We start from the raw sequence: 16,926 nt of genomic DNA on the forward strand, positions 1-16,926 counted from the left end.
AGGTGTCAGAACAGGCTAGATTACGCGGTGGTCACAAATGACACCCAAATCTCACAACGACAGGAGGTACAGAGATGCTAAAGATTATCTGCATTTTACAAGTGAGTAAACCGATCTTCAGAGGGTCTAGAAATGTGCTTAGCCCTCAGCGGTCAACCCCTTAAGGAACACACCATTTAAAAGTTCACCAGATGCCTGGGTGGCTCAGCGGTTGAGCATCTGCCCTTGGCTCAGACTGTGATCCCGGGGTCTCGGGATCGAGTCCCACATCAGGCCTCTCGCAGGAAGCCTGCTTCTCCCTCTCCCTATGTCTCTGCCTCTCTCTCTGTGTCTCTCCTGAGTAAATAAATTCAAAACAAGTTGACAAAGGCTACACCTTAACGATTAATTGCGCTGCGCGAAGGAGTTAGCGCCTCCAATTCCTCCCGCCCACCGCGCAATGTGCAATCGAGTATCTTTATCCCAGGGGAGAAGTTGTCGCATCCAGACCTCTGTAACACCCACCCTGGGGCTGACGGGGGCGCTGGATGTGGATAGCGACCAGGAGCCCCGCTCTCGATAGTACGGAGGCGCGTCTGCCAAGAGCAGAGCTGACCAGGCAGGGGACATAAAACAGGGGAGGCGGCGGAGTTCTCCGGGTGGGGTCCAAGTCCGGTCACTGGGTACATTCTGTACACACGAGCCCCTCCCTGCCCTGAAGTCAATTCATGAAGACTTGACTGCACTACGGAGCGGCTGGGGAAAGGTGGGGTCTGGCTCGGTGCGCCCCAACCATCATCCGCACCCCGCCGCAACCCCGCCCAGATCTGGCAGGGCCGTGGGCGATCCCGGGCGGGTAAAGACGCGGGGAGGAGCGGCGAGCTCGAAGGCGGGGCGGGCGGCCGCCAAAGCAGCCAATAGGCGGCTACCCAGCGGCGGGGCCGAGAGAGAGGGCAGGGGCGCCGCCAGCAGCACCACCGTCTCCCAAGTTCTCCGTTGTGGATGCACGGGCCCGGTCGCTCCGCTCCCCATCCCCCCGGCGCAGAGGGGCCCGAGGAGGCCGGAGGAGCGGGCTCGGACGGGATTTCGGAGGAAGGGGAGAGGACGGGCGCCCCACCCGCTCGGAGGGTGGGGGGCTCGGTGAACGATGAAGAGCCGGCGGCGGCGGCGCCGGGAGTACTGCAAGTTTGCGCTGCTGTTGGTGCTGTACACGCTGGTGCTGCTGCTCATCCCCTCCGTACTGGACGGCGGCCGCGACGGCGACAAGGGCGCCGGGCACTGCCCGGGCGTGCAGCGCAGCCTGGGAGTGTGGAGCTTGGAGGCTGCGGCGGCGGGAGAGCGAGAGCAGGGCGGGGAGGCGCGGCCGGCTGCGGAGGGGGGCGCGGGCCAATCCCCCGGGGCCCCGGGTAACCTAAGCGGCGCCGTTGGGGAGGCGCTGTCCCGCGAGAAGCAGCACATTTATGTGCATGCCACCTGGCGCACCGGCTCGTCGTTCCTGGGCGAGCTCTTTAACCAGCACCCGGACGTTTTCTACTTGTACGAGCCCATGTGGCACCTATGGCAAGCGCTGTATCCGGGCGACGCTGAGAGCCTGCAGGGCGCGCTGCGCGACATGTTGCGCTCGCTCTTCCGCTGCGACTTCTCGGTGCTGCGGCTGTACGCGCCGCCGGGGGACCCCGCCGCGCGCGCCCCGGGCGCAGCCAATCTCACCACGGCCGCGCTCTTTCGCTGGCGGACCAACAAGGTCATCTGCTCGCCGCCGCTGTGCCCCGGCGCACCCCGTGCCCGCGCTGAGGTCGGCCTCGTCGAAGATGCAGCCTGCGAGCGCAGCTGCCCGCCCGTGGCTCTACGCGCCCTGGAGGCCGAGTGCCGCAAGTATCCGGTGGTGGTCATCAAGGACGTGCGCCTCCTCGACCTGGGCGTGCTGGTGCCTCTGTTGCGTGACCCCGGCCTCAACCTGAAGGTGGTGCAACTTTTCCGCGACCCGCGGGCCGTGCACAACTCACGCCTCAAGTCCCGGCAGGGGCTGCTGCGCGAGAGCATCCAAGTGCTGCGCACCCGCCAGCGGGGCGACCGCTTCCACCGCGTGCTGCTGGCGCACGGCGTGGGCGCTCGGCCCGGGGCCCAGGCCCGCGCCCTGCCCGCCGCCCCGCGCGCCGACTTCTTCCTGACCGGCGCGCTCGAGGTGATCTGCGAAGCCTGGCTGCGCGACCTGCTGTTTGCGCGCGGCGCGCCCGCCTGGCTGCGGCGCCGCTACCTGAGGCTGCGCTACGAGGACCTGGTGCGGCAGCCGCGCACCCAGCTGCGCCGCCTGCTGCGCTTCTCCGGGCTGCGCGCGCTCGCCGCGCTCGACGCCTTCGCGCTCAACATGACGCGGGGCGCGGCCTACGGCGCCGACCGACCCTTCCACCTGTCGGCGCGCGACGCCCGCGAGGCGGTGCACGCCTGGCGCGAGCGCCTGAGCCGAGAGCAGGTGCGCCAGGTGGAGGCGGCCTGCGCTCCAGCCATGCGTCTGCTGGCCTACCCTCGCAGCGGAGAGGAGGGCGACCCGGAGCCGCCTGCGGATGAGGAGAAGCCGCCTGAGGCCGAGGTGGACGGCGCCACGTAGCCCCCCGCACCGCGCCCCCGGGACGGATCCGGGTAAGGCGGCCCCGGGCGGGACGGGGGCAAGGAAGGGTTTTGGGGGAGCTCAGACCAGCCTGTAGGGGGAAGTGTGTGTGGGGGGATGGATGCCGTCCCAGATCTCACCCCGTCTGAATAGGTCCCAGCGGGTGGGAAAGCGCCGCTGGTAGAATTTGGAAGAGAGTCGTCGGGATCTCCAGCTTAGCCAGCTGCCCCCTCCCCAGGGGAGGGCCCCGAGAGGGGTTAAGTTTGCCTGGGGCGGCACCCAGGTGTCCGCACTCCCAGGTCCCTCCGTGAAGTAGGCATTAAGGTCTGTCACCCGTTGGGATTGGGGCAAGGAGAGGGAGAGAGAAGAGGGGTGGAGAGGAGGGAAGAGGTCTGAGGAGAGTAGAGAAGGTTTGAAACAGCTATAATGGAACTTGAGACTGGAAATTGACATGAAAAGTAACTGATTTCCGGGACCATTTCGAAGCTGATCGACTTTATCTTGACACCGATCTGTACCTGTGGGGAAACTTTGCAGCAGTGTTTGCAGGCACGGGGAAAGCCCGAAGCAGGGTTTGGTGCAAAGTTAGCGACTCTCCTCCCTACCCGTAATCTGTTCCCTACTTCTCTGCCCCCGTCTCTCTAGAGCGCCGCTCCGGGTCTCCTAAGTGACCAGGCATACAGGTGTAGACAGGCCTCTCTTGCAACAGTTTTTTGCACGTGTGTGTGTCTCCTGCTGTGGTATCGCCGCAGAGTGGACTTGGCTTTCCCTTGGCTCATGGAGCATCTCCCTGCCCTCCCCCCCGCCCCTCACCCCCTTGCGCGGCTGGCGTTTGCAGGATATTTGACCATATCCCATCCACATCAGGTCACAAAAGCTGCCTAATCAGCTTCCTCCAGTGCCGGCCAGACCTTAGGGCTGGGCGTTCTGCACTCAGCCCCAATCCCTTTGAGAGATGGAACCTTACAGGGGCAGTAAGTAGCAGCCTCGGCTGTGCAAAGACCTCCTCCTTCCCCAACTTTTTGTGTTCTGTCTCTTTTATAAAGCGTGCATCCTAAGATGCTAAGGTGGGGGCATGTGACCCCGGCATGTGGTCAGTGTCTGGCCGCGCCGTTGTTGGGCTGAGGAAGGAGTTTGTTCTGCATGACGGTGACCTTAGCAGTCTAGTTAGTGGTATGGGAACGCGTTAACCCAAACTATTTGACTTGGAAGGGGGCAGCCTTCTGCACTGCGCTGCCAGAGGAGGAGGAAAAGCTCGGCTGGGTGGGCGGAAGTGACTTAAGTTTCCATTCATTATTTTTTAGTGTAATTCGGTATTCCCCTGGGATGAAGCTCAGAGGACAAAGTTGAAGTTGTTAATGAAGATGGATTTTTGTTGTTGTTTAATAGACCAGGGTTGCTGAGTGCTTTCGGAAGCTGACTGCTTTTTCTCCCAGTAATCCAGTATTGAGTGGTTTTCTTGGCCAGTTTGGGTAATTGCTAGGAAGTCTGTGTTCTTTCCTGATTTCCAGAGCAAAGGAAGGTAAAGGCACAGGGTGACTCGTCACATCTTAACAAAAACATCCTTTCATCTGCTAATCCTGTTTTTGCAGATGTAAGTAACATAATGGCCCCTCACCCTCCCTCCCAGGCTTGAGGAAGAGCCTCTCAGGGCTAATTGGGCAGTATTTTTCTGGCGTTAAGAACTGCAGATCTCCCAGAAACCTTTATTGTTTTCATTTTTACTAACATTTATTGAGCTCTGACGGGAGCGAGGTAAGAAAGAGGATAGAGAGGAGGAGAGAGGGTATAATCTGCATCTCTAGGAAGTTAGAATCTGTGTGGGTGACAGTGACTATGGGGCAAGACACTGATGCCACTGCTCGGAAGGCCACTGAGGCTTCCTTTGCAGGGCTGCAGGGACTTCTCGGAGCAAGCTCTAGGCTCTTCCAATACTTTAGTGACCAAGCCCTTCTTCCCACACTTCTGCTGGAATTATTAGGCACTTACCATGTCACCACCAACCAGTGGATTTGTTAAAATGTGGGTGTTCCCGATTCCTGGAAAGATGACGTTATTGACCCACTGATGACCTTCCAAAAAATCTGTCTCCCCTGGGGAAGGGGTTGGATCCTCTTGTGCCATGCATGGAGTTAGGCATTGTACGTGTGTCATTACTTTCACCCATTATCAGTTTTACAGATGAGGAATCCGGGACTCAGAGGATTCAAGTAACCTGCCCAAAGTCACTTGGACTGGGGAGGGGGGAGCAGCATTGGTGTTAGACTCCCCACCGCCGCCCCCCCAGCTCAGATTTTCCCCTTACCTGGCCCCACTTAGGATCCCCTGGCAGCACCTTTAGCACCTCAGCTAGGCTGGGGTGGGGTGGGAAACACACTTAGCTTTATTTATTTGTTTGTTTGTTTGAAAGATTTTATTATTTATTTATTCATGAGAGACAGAGAGAGAGAGAGAGAGGGAGAGAGAGGGAGAGGGGCAGAGACACAGGCAGAGGGAGAAGCAGGCCCCATGCAGGGAGCCCGACCGGACTCGATCCCGGGACTCCAGGATTACACCGTGGGCCTAAGGCGGCACCAAACCGCTGAGCCACCTGGGCTACCCCACACTTAGCTGTATTATTAATAGGCTCTAGCAAACGGAACAAATCAATAAAATATCTCCGAGCTGCCTACAGCACCTCTACAGGAAAAGCGGGTGACTCTACAGCCGATCTACACCCGCCCCCCCGCAGCCCCGGGCCTCATCGCAAACCCCTGTTAACTGCACGGTGGAAAGTTTGCTCCGTGGTGAGTCACAGATACGCCAGGCGGAGTTGTTGCACAAAGGAAATTTTATTTGCGTCGAATAAGGAGATCACGGGGGAGTAACTTCCAAGGCCTTGAGTCCCCGAGCAAGGGTGAACGGGTTCCTTTTAGTTAGTTAGGTTAGGATGAATCTTTAGATAGGGGAGCCTTGTCATCACCTGCAGCGGCAGGCAGGAGGCCGCGCATGCGCCTGAAGGAAATCTGCGGTCCCTGCTTTGTATGTTACGTGAAGGTGGCTTGGGCTTCTCCTTGGGCGGAGGTTTGAGTGTTCCAATGAAGTAGAGGTAGTGGGCGGCGGTTCCCGACCCCTCCTTCCAGACATCCCTCGTGGTCCCTCGGCGGCGGCGGCGCAGGTGCGAGCGGAGTGGGGGATGGGGCGCGCGCGCCTGTGTTTGTGTGTATGTGTGTGCGCGCGTGTGCGCGTGTGCTCAAGCTGGCCAGGGCGGCCTGGGCTGGCTGGAGGTCTTGCCAGGGCAGTCGCTATGGTTCGCCTGAGTTAGAGAGAAGTTGGAAAGAAGAGCTTAAAGAAAAACGTAGGACAGGTCAGTGAGCACAGGCAGGTGGCAGTTAAGGTCAGGCCTTGGGGGTCTAGCTGGTGGTACCCCTAGCTCAGCAGCGAAGGGGAGAGAGCTGCACACTCATTAACCTGGGCAACTTCTGGAAGGTCCATAGCTGACAGCCAGGATTTGGCAGGGAGGGAGTCAGGACACTGTTTTGCAGGGCTGCGTGGGGACCACAGCACCCTGAACCAAGTCATCAAGGACTCAGGCCCTTTCTATCCCTTCCACCCTCTTGGCTTTCAGTCACCAGCTTCTCCGGCTGTCACAAGATGGTAGCCTCAGCAACGAGCATCACTTCCTCACAACTACGCAGCGTTGTTAAGAGGCAGGCAGGAAGGAAGCTGGCTGGCTAGTAAGGAAGGGGTGGAGGAGTTCCCTCGTGTGTCTCTCCTTCGATCTGGTAATAAAACCTTCCCAGAACCAACCCCCCCACCTCAGTCGACATCCTTTTATTTCTCACTGGCTAGCACTTGGTCACGTGGCCCTCACTGGCCCAGTAAGTGGCAACAGGGAAAACGGGCTTGTCCTGATTGGCTTAGATCCCTGGTTCTCAGCCATAATGTCAGTACCTGAGTTCCATCCCCAGGGATTCTGACTTCATTTGATCTGGAGTGGGGCCCAGGCATTGGGGTATTCTGAAAGCACCCCGGGTGATGGAGCTGGACAGCCAAAGTTGAGAACCGTGGCCTGGACCGGTCCTGGTTCATCATCTGGGTGGGGCTGTTGCCACTGGAACAAGATCCGGATGGGGCTGGAGGGCCATCGAAATTTATGTCAAGGAACTTGGAGCCATGAGGCTCCAAGCAGCTGGAGGGCGTTCATATGGAAAGGGAAAAACGTCTTCAGGGATTCACAGCTCCATTTATCACCCTCTCACATTCCTTTAAATGCTTTGTTATCCCTAGCTTCTTAGAACCTAATAATCCATCATTGTACACACCATCCACTACTATTCCAGACAGTTAAATGTGCTGTCCTGTCCCTTTCAGCATGTCTCCCCTTGACCTCTGTTCTGAGGAGGCCCCAAGATTTCATTCTGGTAGGTATTTAAGACACCTTGGTCTTTGTTCTTGACAAGATAAATGAATCCTTTGAACGAATCTAGGGAAGGAGGTAAGTGCACTGTAAACTAATAACCCAACGTTCAGAAAGCTTTCTCTAAGGAAGCCATCCGAGCAGAAACAGAAATGACCAGCTACCACCAAATCCCCAAGTATTCTCACAGTCATTCTATCTTAATCAGGATACTAAGCCCCAGCTTATGTATAAATGTCACCTGAAGGAGATCTCTTGCTTAAATAGGCATTCATTAAACACTGTCCCCCCCCATAGAATTTCTCATTCAACAAAATCTATTTAAATTCCCTATCAGGGGTGCCGGGTGGCTCAGTTGGTTAAGCACCTGCCTTCAGCTCAGGTCATGATCCTGGGGTCCTGAGACTGAGCCCCGAATAGGGCTCCCTGCTCAGCGGGGGGTCTGCTTCTCCTTCTCCCTCTGCCTCTCGCCCTGCTCATGCTCTCTTTCTCTCTTAAATAAATAAATAAATAAATAAATAAATAAATAAATAAATAAAATCTTTAAAAAAACAAAAACTTCCAATCCTAAATCCAATCTGGTGCTGTATTCAAGCCAGAGGGCTGGAAATTAGGATGAGGTGTGTGTATGGGGTTGGGGTACACATAGATACCTGAGTGGCAGAGCCACATAATGAGAGCAGATTTTTTAAAAACACATCCATATTAAAATCCTTATTATTTTAGTGCTGCCTTTGATCAAGACATTCTTGGAGCTCCCCTGTGGGGCTGTCTTCCCAGGTAGGACCCCTCAGTTGATGGTGGATTTGGTGTTTAGGGAAAAATCAAGACTCCTCAAGTCTGGTGAGTGAGGCAGGGGAGGAGGCTGGCCCTACCAAAGTGGAGGCATGGCCACACAGTAGTTACAGAGTCATTCCTTAGCGCATATGGAATTGATTTTTATGTGAGGGTTCAGGAACCCAGGCTTTTAGGGCTTGGCTCTTCTGGTTGCTTCTTGATTGATCTTGGGCAAGTCCCTAAACCTTTTTGGCTTTAGTGTTCTTGCCAGTAGGAACGAAGGTTAAGAGGATTTCCAGGGTTTCTCGAGCTAAGGGAAGGTGATGTTTATTGCATGCCTGTTTTGTGCACTGTGTTACTTGCTTCATGTGTGTTGTGTGGAGTTAGTCCTCATCTCAGCTTTATGAGGTACATAGCATCCCTGTTTTGGGATGGCAAAACAGACCCAGAGAGGTTGGGTAATTGTCCAGAATAACACAGCCAGAGGATTGAAATCAGGTGCTCTCTATTTTGAAACTGACACCCAAAACTTTTTTTAGAGATAATACAAGCACATGGTGGAAAATATTAACAGTTACAGAGGGATATAAAATAACCTCCAGTCTTAACTTTCTAGAAGCAACCACATGCATTTCCTAGAAGAAATACATTTCTTGTGATATTTGTCTAGAAACGCTTTCTGCAAATTCAAACATATTTTGCCCTTCTGGGGGTAGCTATAGATCTTTTAGATTTTAATTACTTAAAATTTTTAATTGAGGGGCACCTGGGTGGCTCAGTCGGTTAAGCATGTGCCTTCGGCTCAGGTCATGATCGCAGGATCCTGGGATTGTGTCCAACATCTGGCTCCCTGCTCAGCGGGGAGTCTGCTTCTCCCACTCCCTCTGCCTGCTGCTCACCCTGCTTGTGCACTCTCTCTCTGTCAAATAAATAAAAATCTTAATTTTTTTAACTGAGATATAATTGACATATAACATTGTATTAGTTTCAGGTGTACAGCATAGTGATTCCATACTTGTGTATATGGTGAAATGATCACAGTCTAGTTAACATCCATCACCACTTGTAGTTACCTGCTTTTCCTTTCAATGAGAACTTTAAAGATCTACTCTCTTACCAACCTTGAAATATGCCATACAATATTATTACCTACGGTCACTGTGTTTGTACACTACATCTCCATGAATTGTTTATTTTATACCTGGAAGTTTGTACCTTTTGACTCCCTTCACCCATTTCGCCCACCCCCTGCCACTTGGCTCTGGCAACTACCAGCCTGTTCTCTCCATGAGTTTGTTTTTTAGGTTCCACATGTAATGAAGACTATACAGTATTTGTCTTTTTCTGGCTTATTTTATGAGCACAGTGTCCTCCAGGTCCATCCATACTCTCACAAGTGACAAGATTCCCTTTTGGTTTATGGCTGAATGGATCATTCAGTCATTGATGGACACTTAGGTGGATGCCATGCGTGTCTTGGCTATTGTAAATAATGCTGCAGTGAGCATGGGGGTGCAGATATTGTTTTGAGTTAGTGTTTTTTTTTTATTTATGATAGTCACAGAGAGAGAGAGAGAGAGAGAGGCAGAGACACAGGCAGAGGGAGAAGCAGGCTCCATGCACCGGGAGCCCGATGTGGGATTCGATCCTGGGTTTCCAGGATCGTACCCTGGGCCAAAGGCAGGCGCCAAACCGCTGCGCCACCCAGGGATCCCTGAGTTAGTGTTTTTGTTTCCTTTGGGTAAATACCCAGAAGTGGAGTTCCTGGATCACATGGCAGTTCTATTTTTAATTTTTAGAGGAACCTCTGCTCAGTTTTCCATGGTGGCTGCACCAGTTTACATTCCCACCATTTGTGGGCAGTAGTGGTGCTTGGCCATAATGGATTTCTGTTGCCACCTACTCAAGTCCAGAAACATGATAGCTACGATGAGATTATCAAAAACGTGGCTTTGAAGAAGATGGTGAAGGGAATTCACAAGTTCCAGATTCTGAATCCCTCTTTTGAACAAGTACTCGAAGTGGGTCAGGTGCCGGAGCGCTCACACCCCGGGAACGTGTTTGCTGTTTCCGTCCCATCCCCACGGGCTCCTGCCACCAGCCCAGGGCGGGTAGCACCTGTGTCTGAAGAGTCTCCATACGGACTGCATTTAATAACTATAAGGGCATATGTTTCTTTCCGTAAACTTTTTAGTTAGATTTTTGGGAACTTTTTCAGTGTCTATATGCTCATTAAAGAGGGGAGGGGAGGTTGCTTTTCATTCTAAATTTTTTTTAAATGTTGACTTTTCCTAGACTAAAATTGTATATGCTTTTTGGTAATTTGAAAGTGAGAATACTGGCTGCTGACTGTTGCCATCATGTTCCTACAAAATTATTTTCCATTTTTCTGTGGAATGTTCCAGCAGCTAGCAGTGTCTAAAGTACTGCTAAGTTCATGCATTTATCCTTTAGAGGATCAGTAGTGTTTAGGGAAAGATTTATGGGCTTAAGCAAGAAACCTAATGCTAGCTCACTGTACTAAATCTGTACCTATTCATATTAAACTTAATGATGAATTATTTAGCTTTTGTTTAGGGGTTTTTCTGGTGATCTTTTATGAATAACCTTTTTTTCCAAGATTTTATTTATTTATTCATGAAAGAGAGAGAGAGAGAATGTGTGTGTCAGAGATCCAGGCAGAGGGAGAAGCAGGCTCCATGCAGGAACCCCAATATGGGACTCGATCCTGGGACCCCGGGATCATGCCCTGAGCCAAAGGCAGATGCTCAACTGCTGAGCCACCCAGGCATCCCACGAATAACTTTTTCTAAGGCACTGTTCCCTTGCCTTTTTTATGTTTCAGAAGTGTGTACTTGATGCCTCTGCTTCCACTAAATCCAGTTGTGACAAAATCTTATTTATGAGGTATGATCTGAAGGTTACAGAAATAGGGGAGCCTGGGTGGCTCAGTCAGTTAGGCATTTGCCTCTTGATTTTGGCTCAGGTCATGATCTCAATCTCAGGTTGTGAGATCGAGCCCCCTGTCCAGCTCTGTGCTCAGCGGGGAGTCTGCTTGAGATTCTCCCTCTACCCCTCTCTCTCCTTTCCCTCTCCCTTCTGAAAAGTGAAATAAAAAGTGAAATAAAATGTAATTGGTTTAAAACAAATAAAGAGGGCAGCCCCAGTGGCGCAGTGGTTTAGCGCCACCTGCGACCCAGGGCCTGATCCTGGAGACCCGGGATCGAGTCCCACGTCGGGCTCCCTGCATGGAGCCTGCTTCTCCCTCTGCTTCTCTCTCTCTCTCGCTCTGTATCTCTCATGAGTAAATAAAATAAAATCTTTAAAAAAAAATAAAACAAAGATAACAGAAATAAAATAATGAAACCTAGGAAAACACTATAGGAGTATGTAACATTTCACTAGTTTCTAGTCCCAGCATTTCATTGCTACATTTTTAATGGTGTCATGTGCATACACGCAAGTAGATCTCTTAGAAAAACCTCTCCAGCAGGGTGGTCTTATGTAGCAAAGGGTGTACACGTTTTGCATTTTGAGAGGTAGAGTTCTTCAAAGTTGGCCCCAGTGTTCACTCCCAACCAGCTGTTTCTGGGAGTGTCCTGTTTGCCAGACTTTCACCAATGTGCATTTTACCGAATTTTTTTCATTTTGGCTGGCGTGCTGGCTGGAAAAATGCTTCCTCCCCAAACCCCGGCTTTCTCTGACTCCACGGGGCATCTCAGAGGGTGAATGATTGCCTACACCTTGGTGTCATGGTGACCAGACGAAATCGCCTGCTTAAGCCCTCCTGCAGGCCACTTGTATTTGGCAGGCGTCATTCCTGTGATCCTTTTGAAGGACCGGATACACTTTGAAATAAAAATGCTCATTTTTTTTTTTTTTTTATAAAACCGCGCTGATGGGTGAGGGCAGGCTTAGCGAGCTCCGTGTTAGGGTGGCCTTCTGGTCCTGGGGCAGGGGGTAGTGCCTGTTGACTTGAACTCCCCACTGTTTCAGGACACTAGCGCTGGGGAGATTTGGCTGATTTTAAATAAAGCTTAACCCTTCCGACATTTCCTCTGTGCTCCTGAGAGCCCCCTTTGTAGTCTGGGGCAGGGGGGCGGTGGGTGTAGGGCAGGAGCCCCCGTTTGCAGTTGCCGAGACAGGATTCAGAGGGTTTTCAAAGAGGGTTTTTTTTAGCCTGGGTAAAGATTTTCTTCCCATGAATACAAATGTAGTATAAATAGTCCGAGTGATGCTTTTAAAAAATATTTATAAGTAGCTGGCTTAAAATTCCTCAGTCTGCCTTTTCTCAGGCCGCCCTCCGCATGAACAGCCCAGAAACTCCAAAAGCTAAACCGGTCTCGCCTTTCTGGGCCTGCCCTTCCAGCTGAATGAGGCGACTTAGAAGCGAACCTCTCTTCGGGAGGTCTCCGGGCTCCTCATCTTCTTACCCCGCGGTGGAACTGAAGGAGTTGGCTCCATTCAAAGAAACCTTTCTGCCTAAGTGCAGTAGACAATTAAGAACAGTAGGGACCAAGGAATAGCCCTGGCCCAAGTTCAAGAACGCAAGGAAGTGGCGAGCCTTTTGGGAGCTGAACAGGAAGCAGTTTCAATTGGAGAGAAGTCGCAGAGCTCAGTGATGTCTTCATGAGAGTTGGAACCCTTCGGCCTTGCACCCCCCACACACTCCCCCCACAGCCTGCAGGCACCTCGCCAGCGTCCGGGTGTGACATCTGCAGCTGGCCCTGTTCGTGTGCAAGACCATCATGCTGGATGCAGGGGAGAAATTGGAGCATTGGCCCATAGCGGATATTTGTCAGTTCAGAGGTTAAGAGGAGGTAAAGGATGGCCACCACGGTTGACTTCAAGGATGGCCATCAAGGATGACCTTGTTCAGAGTGAGCAGACTGCCCTCCCCCTGAAAGTCAGTGTGAGTGGCTGGGAGCTTTGCCGTAGAGCGACATTCTGGAAACAGCCATTGAGGCAGATGTGTTTTTGCACATGGAATGGAAGTGTTTGTGCATGGAATGGAAGCCCTTTCTGTTCAGTCTCCCGGGCCGGTGTTAAAAGGAACCCCGGAAGGCACGGGGCGAGCCGTGAGGATGCAGGGCAACCCCTGGGCCCTGGCGGCAAGATGTCTCAAATCTAGCCTGAGACACAAACGTCTAGAGGGCCAGCTTGGAGAGATTAATATTGTGTGATTAGTGTCATTTGGTCAGGGTAACCAGCAGGGGTTGGAGGCAGAGAAGCCAGCCTAATTGAAAGTCAGAAATAGAAGGTGCCAGAAACATTTGTGAGGTACGGGGAGCAGGTTCGAGACCGTGAGTTCTTCTGTGTGAAGATGAGGCACTGAGGGAAGTTAGGAGCAGCCACCAGCACGAACTTGGGAGGCTAAGGGAAGCAGTTCTGATATAACAGATCAGGTAAGCAGTGGGGAAAAGGCCCCAGAGCTTTTGAGGTCACTCTCCCCATGCCTGAGACCTGACTTGATGGGAAAGGACTCGTCACTGCTTCAGAGAGATTATGGGAATATTAAGCCAAAAAGACTAAAATCAAGATAGTGTTTTATTTATTTTTTTAAAGACTTTATGTATTTATTTGTGAGAGACACACAGAGAGAGAGGCAGAGACATAAGCAGAGGGAGACGCAGGCTTCCTGCGGGGAGCCTGATGTGAGACTCAATCCCAGGACCCTGGAATCACATCCTGAGCCAAAGGCCAGCACTCAACCACTGAGCCACCCAGGTGCCCTGCAAGATAGTGTTTTAAAAATAGGACTTCCTTTCAAATAGCCTAGAGCTGGCATATGTTGAATATACGGATTTTAGAAGCCATAAAAGCAGATACTGTTCCTTGCTCTAATAAAGGGCATCGCCAACACAGATATAATAGAGGAAAGTAATACAGTTTTCAGGTTCTACAAACAATAAAAAAGGTTACCCTTTTGTTGCCTTTCTGGGTATTCTGCACACCCCCCCCCCCACCTTCCCCAGCTAGGGATGGCAAAAGGGACTGTTTTGCAAAAAGGAGATTGTGGGCTGAAAATAAACACACATGAACACACCCTCCCAAAGAACAACAAAATTCCCACCATTATTGAATGCCTTTTAAATTTATTTTGTTTTATTTTTATTTCTCAACAGAGAGAAAGAAATAGTTTTGAGCTCAGGAAAAACTCATGTCATGCTCCTAAATATGGCAATCTCTGGCAGTCCTATGGGCCCAGGGGAAGGCTGATTTACCTGCTCCGACATCCTGTGCCAGCATGAACCTGCTCTTGGCCTTTGTGCCATTTTTGAAATGGCACAAAAATAAATTTTTGAAGATTTATTATTTGAGAGAGAGAGAGAGAATATGAATGTGCGGGAGAGGGGGTGTGCAGAGGGAGAGGGAGAGAGAATCTCAAGCAGACTCCATACTGAGCACGGAACCCGCTGTGGGCCTCGATCTCATGGCCCGGAGATCATGACCTGAGCTGAAACCAAGAATTGGATGCTCAAGTGACTGAGCCACCCAGGCACCGCCATGGGGCCATTTTATACCCATCAACCATGGACAGGGCTAGATGAGGCGTAGGGCAGACAGTGCCTTCATGTACAGGAAGAGATACCTGGAGTGTGGGACAGACTCTGTATTCTGACTAGCCATCCTAACCTGTGAACCCTAAAGTTGACCAGGGGCCACTCCTGTGGGGGCCCAGCGGCTGCCCGAATGACAGATCCAAGCTCCACCACTTCCCAGCCCCGTGCCCTTGCTAACCTGTGACACCCCCACTTGGTGGATGACAAACATTTGCAGGTGGGCAATCAAACACATATTGTAAGATACTGACTCAGTTCCTTTACTTGAGTCGGAATGACTTTACTCACAAAAGCAATTATGTATGCCGATTGAAATTATACCTCGGAGCAGCTCAATGAAAGGAAAAAACAAAAGCCAACTAGGCCGAGTCAGCTGTTTCCAAGTTTTATAAATACTGGTTTGGAGCATATTCATTTTGTTTGCAAGTGAGCTCAGAAACTTGGGACTTTTTCCGCTGGGGGTGGGCATGATAAAGCTAGAAGCCAGTTATTATTTTTATCCTGTTCTGTTGAGGAAACATGATGGCCATTTAATTTTGGCTCTTGTTGACTCTGGGACTTGACCAATGTCTCGCATGTGTTGGTTTTCCTTGGAATTCTGAAGCAGAGAAGTGAGTCCTTTTCTCCTCCTGTGAGCAGCAAGGGGGTAGGGGGCAGCTTAGCTGCACATGGGTTGCCCAGATGCCAGCAAGTGGCTTCTCACCTGGTGTCTCCCCCTACTCCCCAGGCCAAGAGTTTTGTCTGTTTGTGAGGTCGTGTTTTTGTTATTTTTAATTAAAACTCATTCTCTGTATTCACCGGAAGTGAGAGTTGTTTCAAGTATTAAGTATGACTGTTGGGATCCCTGGGTGGTGCAGCGGTTTGGCGCCTGCCTTTGGCCCAGGGCGCGATCCTGGAGACCCGGGATCGAATCCCACGTCGGGCTCCCGGTGCATGGAGCCTGCTTCTCCCTCTGCCTGTGTCTCTGCCTCATTCTCTCTCTCTCTCTGTGACTATCACAAATAAATAAAAATTAAAATAATAAATAAAAAATAAGTATTAAGTATGACTGTTGCAGGGGCACCTGGGTGGCTCAGCGGTTGAGGTCTGCCTTTGGCTCAGGTCGGGATCCCGGTGTCCTGGGATCGAGTCCTGCATCCGGCTCCCCGCAGGGAGCCTGCTTCTCCCTCTGCCTATGTCTTTGCCTCTCTCTCTAGGTCTCTCATGAATAAATAAAATCTTAAAAAAAAGCAATTAGGGGATCCCCGGGTGGGTCAGCGGTTTAGCGCCTGCCTTCAGCCCAGGGCGCGAAGCAATCCTGGAGTCCCGGGATCGAGTCCCGCGGCGGGTTCCCTGCAGGGGGGCCCTGCTTCTCCTTCTGCCTGTGTCTCTGCCTCTCTCTCTCTCTCTATGTCTATCATGAATAAATGATAAAATCTTAAAAAAAAAAAAAAGAGAGTATGACTGGTGCAAATATACTGGCTCCCGCCCTGCTACTTAATTTTTCACATTGAAAGTCTGGAAATAATTTCTAACACTGATGGTATTGAAGTCCATCTCCAGGCTGTTTGGGGGGTGCGGTTGTGTGAGCAAACGAAATGTTTCCTATTACACATCAGAGTCCCAGTGAGGGGATGCTTGCCCTTTGACATTTCTGGGATTTCAAGTATCATTTTCACATTCTCCCCAAGCAGCTCCCTTAAAGAAAACACACACACACACACACACACACATACACACACACACACACGCCACTAACTTAATGGCCCTTTTGCCGTAAACACTGCCAGTCATTTCCGTTTTCCTTAGCACCGCCGGCTCACCGACTGGAGGTGAAAACAGCAAGGTTAGAGCTTAGTCGGGGCCCGCGGGGACCGAGGATCGAAGGTGGCGGCGTCCTGCCCCGAGGCCGGCCGGGCCGGGCGGTCGGGACAAGCCCCCGCGAGCAGCGAGCGGCGGAGCAGCCGCGGAGGAGGCTGACGCCGCGCTCGGCCCGTCCGTCCTGGAGTGGCCCCGGAGGAAGGCGGTCACAATGGGCCGGCAGGGACGTCGCCCTTGATAACGGGTCCTGCTGAATGCCCGGAAATCTCCGCCCCGCACCCCACCCCGCCGCCAGCCCAGCACCTACCAAGTCAGCCCGGGGCCTCACCTGGGCCAAGTGCGTGGGGGGGGGGGCGGGTGTCACCCTGGTCGGCGGAGGAAAACTTGGCCGAAGGGCGGGTAAAAAAAATCTACAAGCGCCAAAAAAAAAAAAAAAAAATCTGCAAGTGCGATGGGAGGAGCGAAGGGAGACGTCCGTGCCCGGCTGCTGCTCTGGGGGCCCCGCGGCCGGTACCTGCCTCTCCGCCGCCTCTGCTCCGCAGACTTGAGTTTCTTTATTTCTATTGAAATTCAGCTTGCCAGCATCTAGTGTAACAGCCCGGGCGCAACACGAGGCGGACCCTCCTTAACGCGGAATTTTTTTAAAGATTTTATTTATTTACAAGAGAGAGGCAGAGACACAGGCAGAGGGAGAAGCAGGCTCCACGCAGGGAGCCCGATGTGGGACTCGATTCCGGGTCTCCAGGATCGGGCCCTGGGCTGAAGGCGGCGCTAAACCGCTGCGCCACGGGCCTGTCCCC

At 52.2% G+C, this 16,926-nt stretch overlaps 1 protein-coding gene and 1 long non-coding RNA gene across 3 annotated transcripts in view; one reads left to right on the forward strand and one right to left on the reverse strand.

Annotated features, from left to right (window-relative positions):
- Positions 1-738: 738 nt before the first annotated feature.
- The window catches only part of CHST7 (carbohydrate sulfotransferase 7), a 29,167-nt gene continuing 12,979 nt past the window's right edge, over positions 739-16,926 (forward strand). The window contains exon 1 of the mRNA XM_025468934.3: positions 739-2,619. Coding sequence (XP_025324719.1) covers positions 1,127-2,587 — 1,461 coding nt within the window. The 5' untranslated portion in view covers positions 739-1,126 and the 3' untranslated portion in view covers positions 2,588-2,619. The remainder of the gene's footprint in view (positions 2,620-16,926) is intronic.
- On the reverse strand, positions 15,080-16,490 carry LOC125754699 (uncharacterized). Of its 2 annotated transcripts, none has more exons than XR_007409473.1 (2): positions 16,129-16,490; positions 15,080-15,318 (listed from the first exon to the last, which is right to left on the reverse strand). It is a non-coding gene; the product is annotated as an uncharacterized LOC125754699 (long non-coding RNA). The 2 variants fall into 2 exon arrangements; XR_007409472.1 differs by having other exon boundaries at positions 16,065-16,490.

Source organism: Canis lupus, chromosome X (assembly GCF_003254725.2).
Source record: "Canis lupus dingo isolate Sandy chromosome X, ASM325472v2, whole genome shotgun sequence".
NCBI classification, from domain to species: domain Eukaryota; kingdom Metazoa; phylum Chordata; class Mammalia; order Carnivora; family Canidae; genus Canis; species Canis lupus.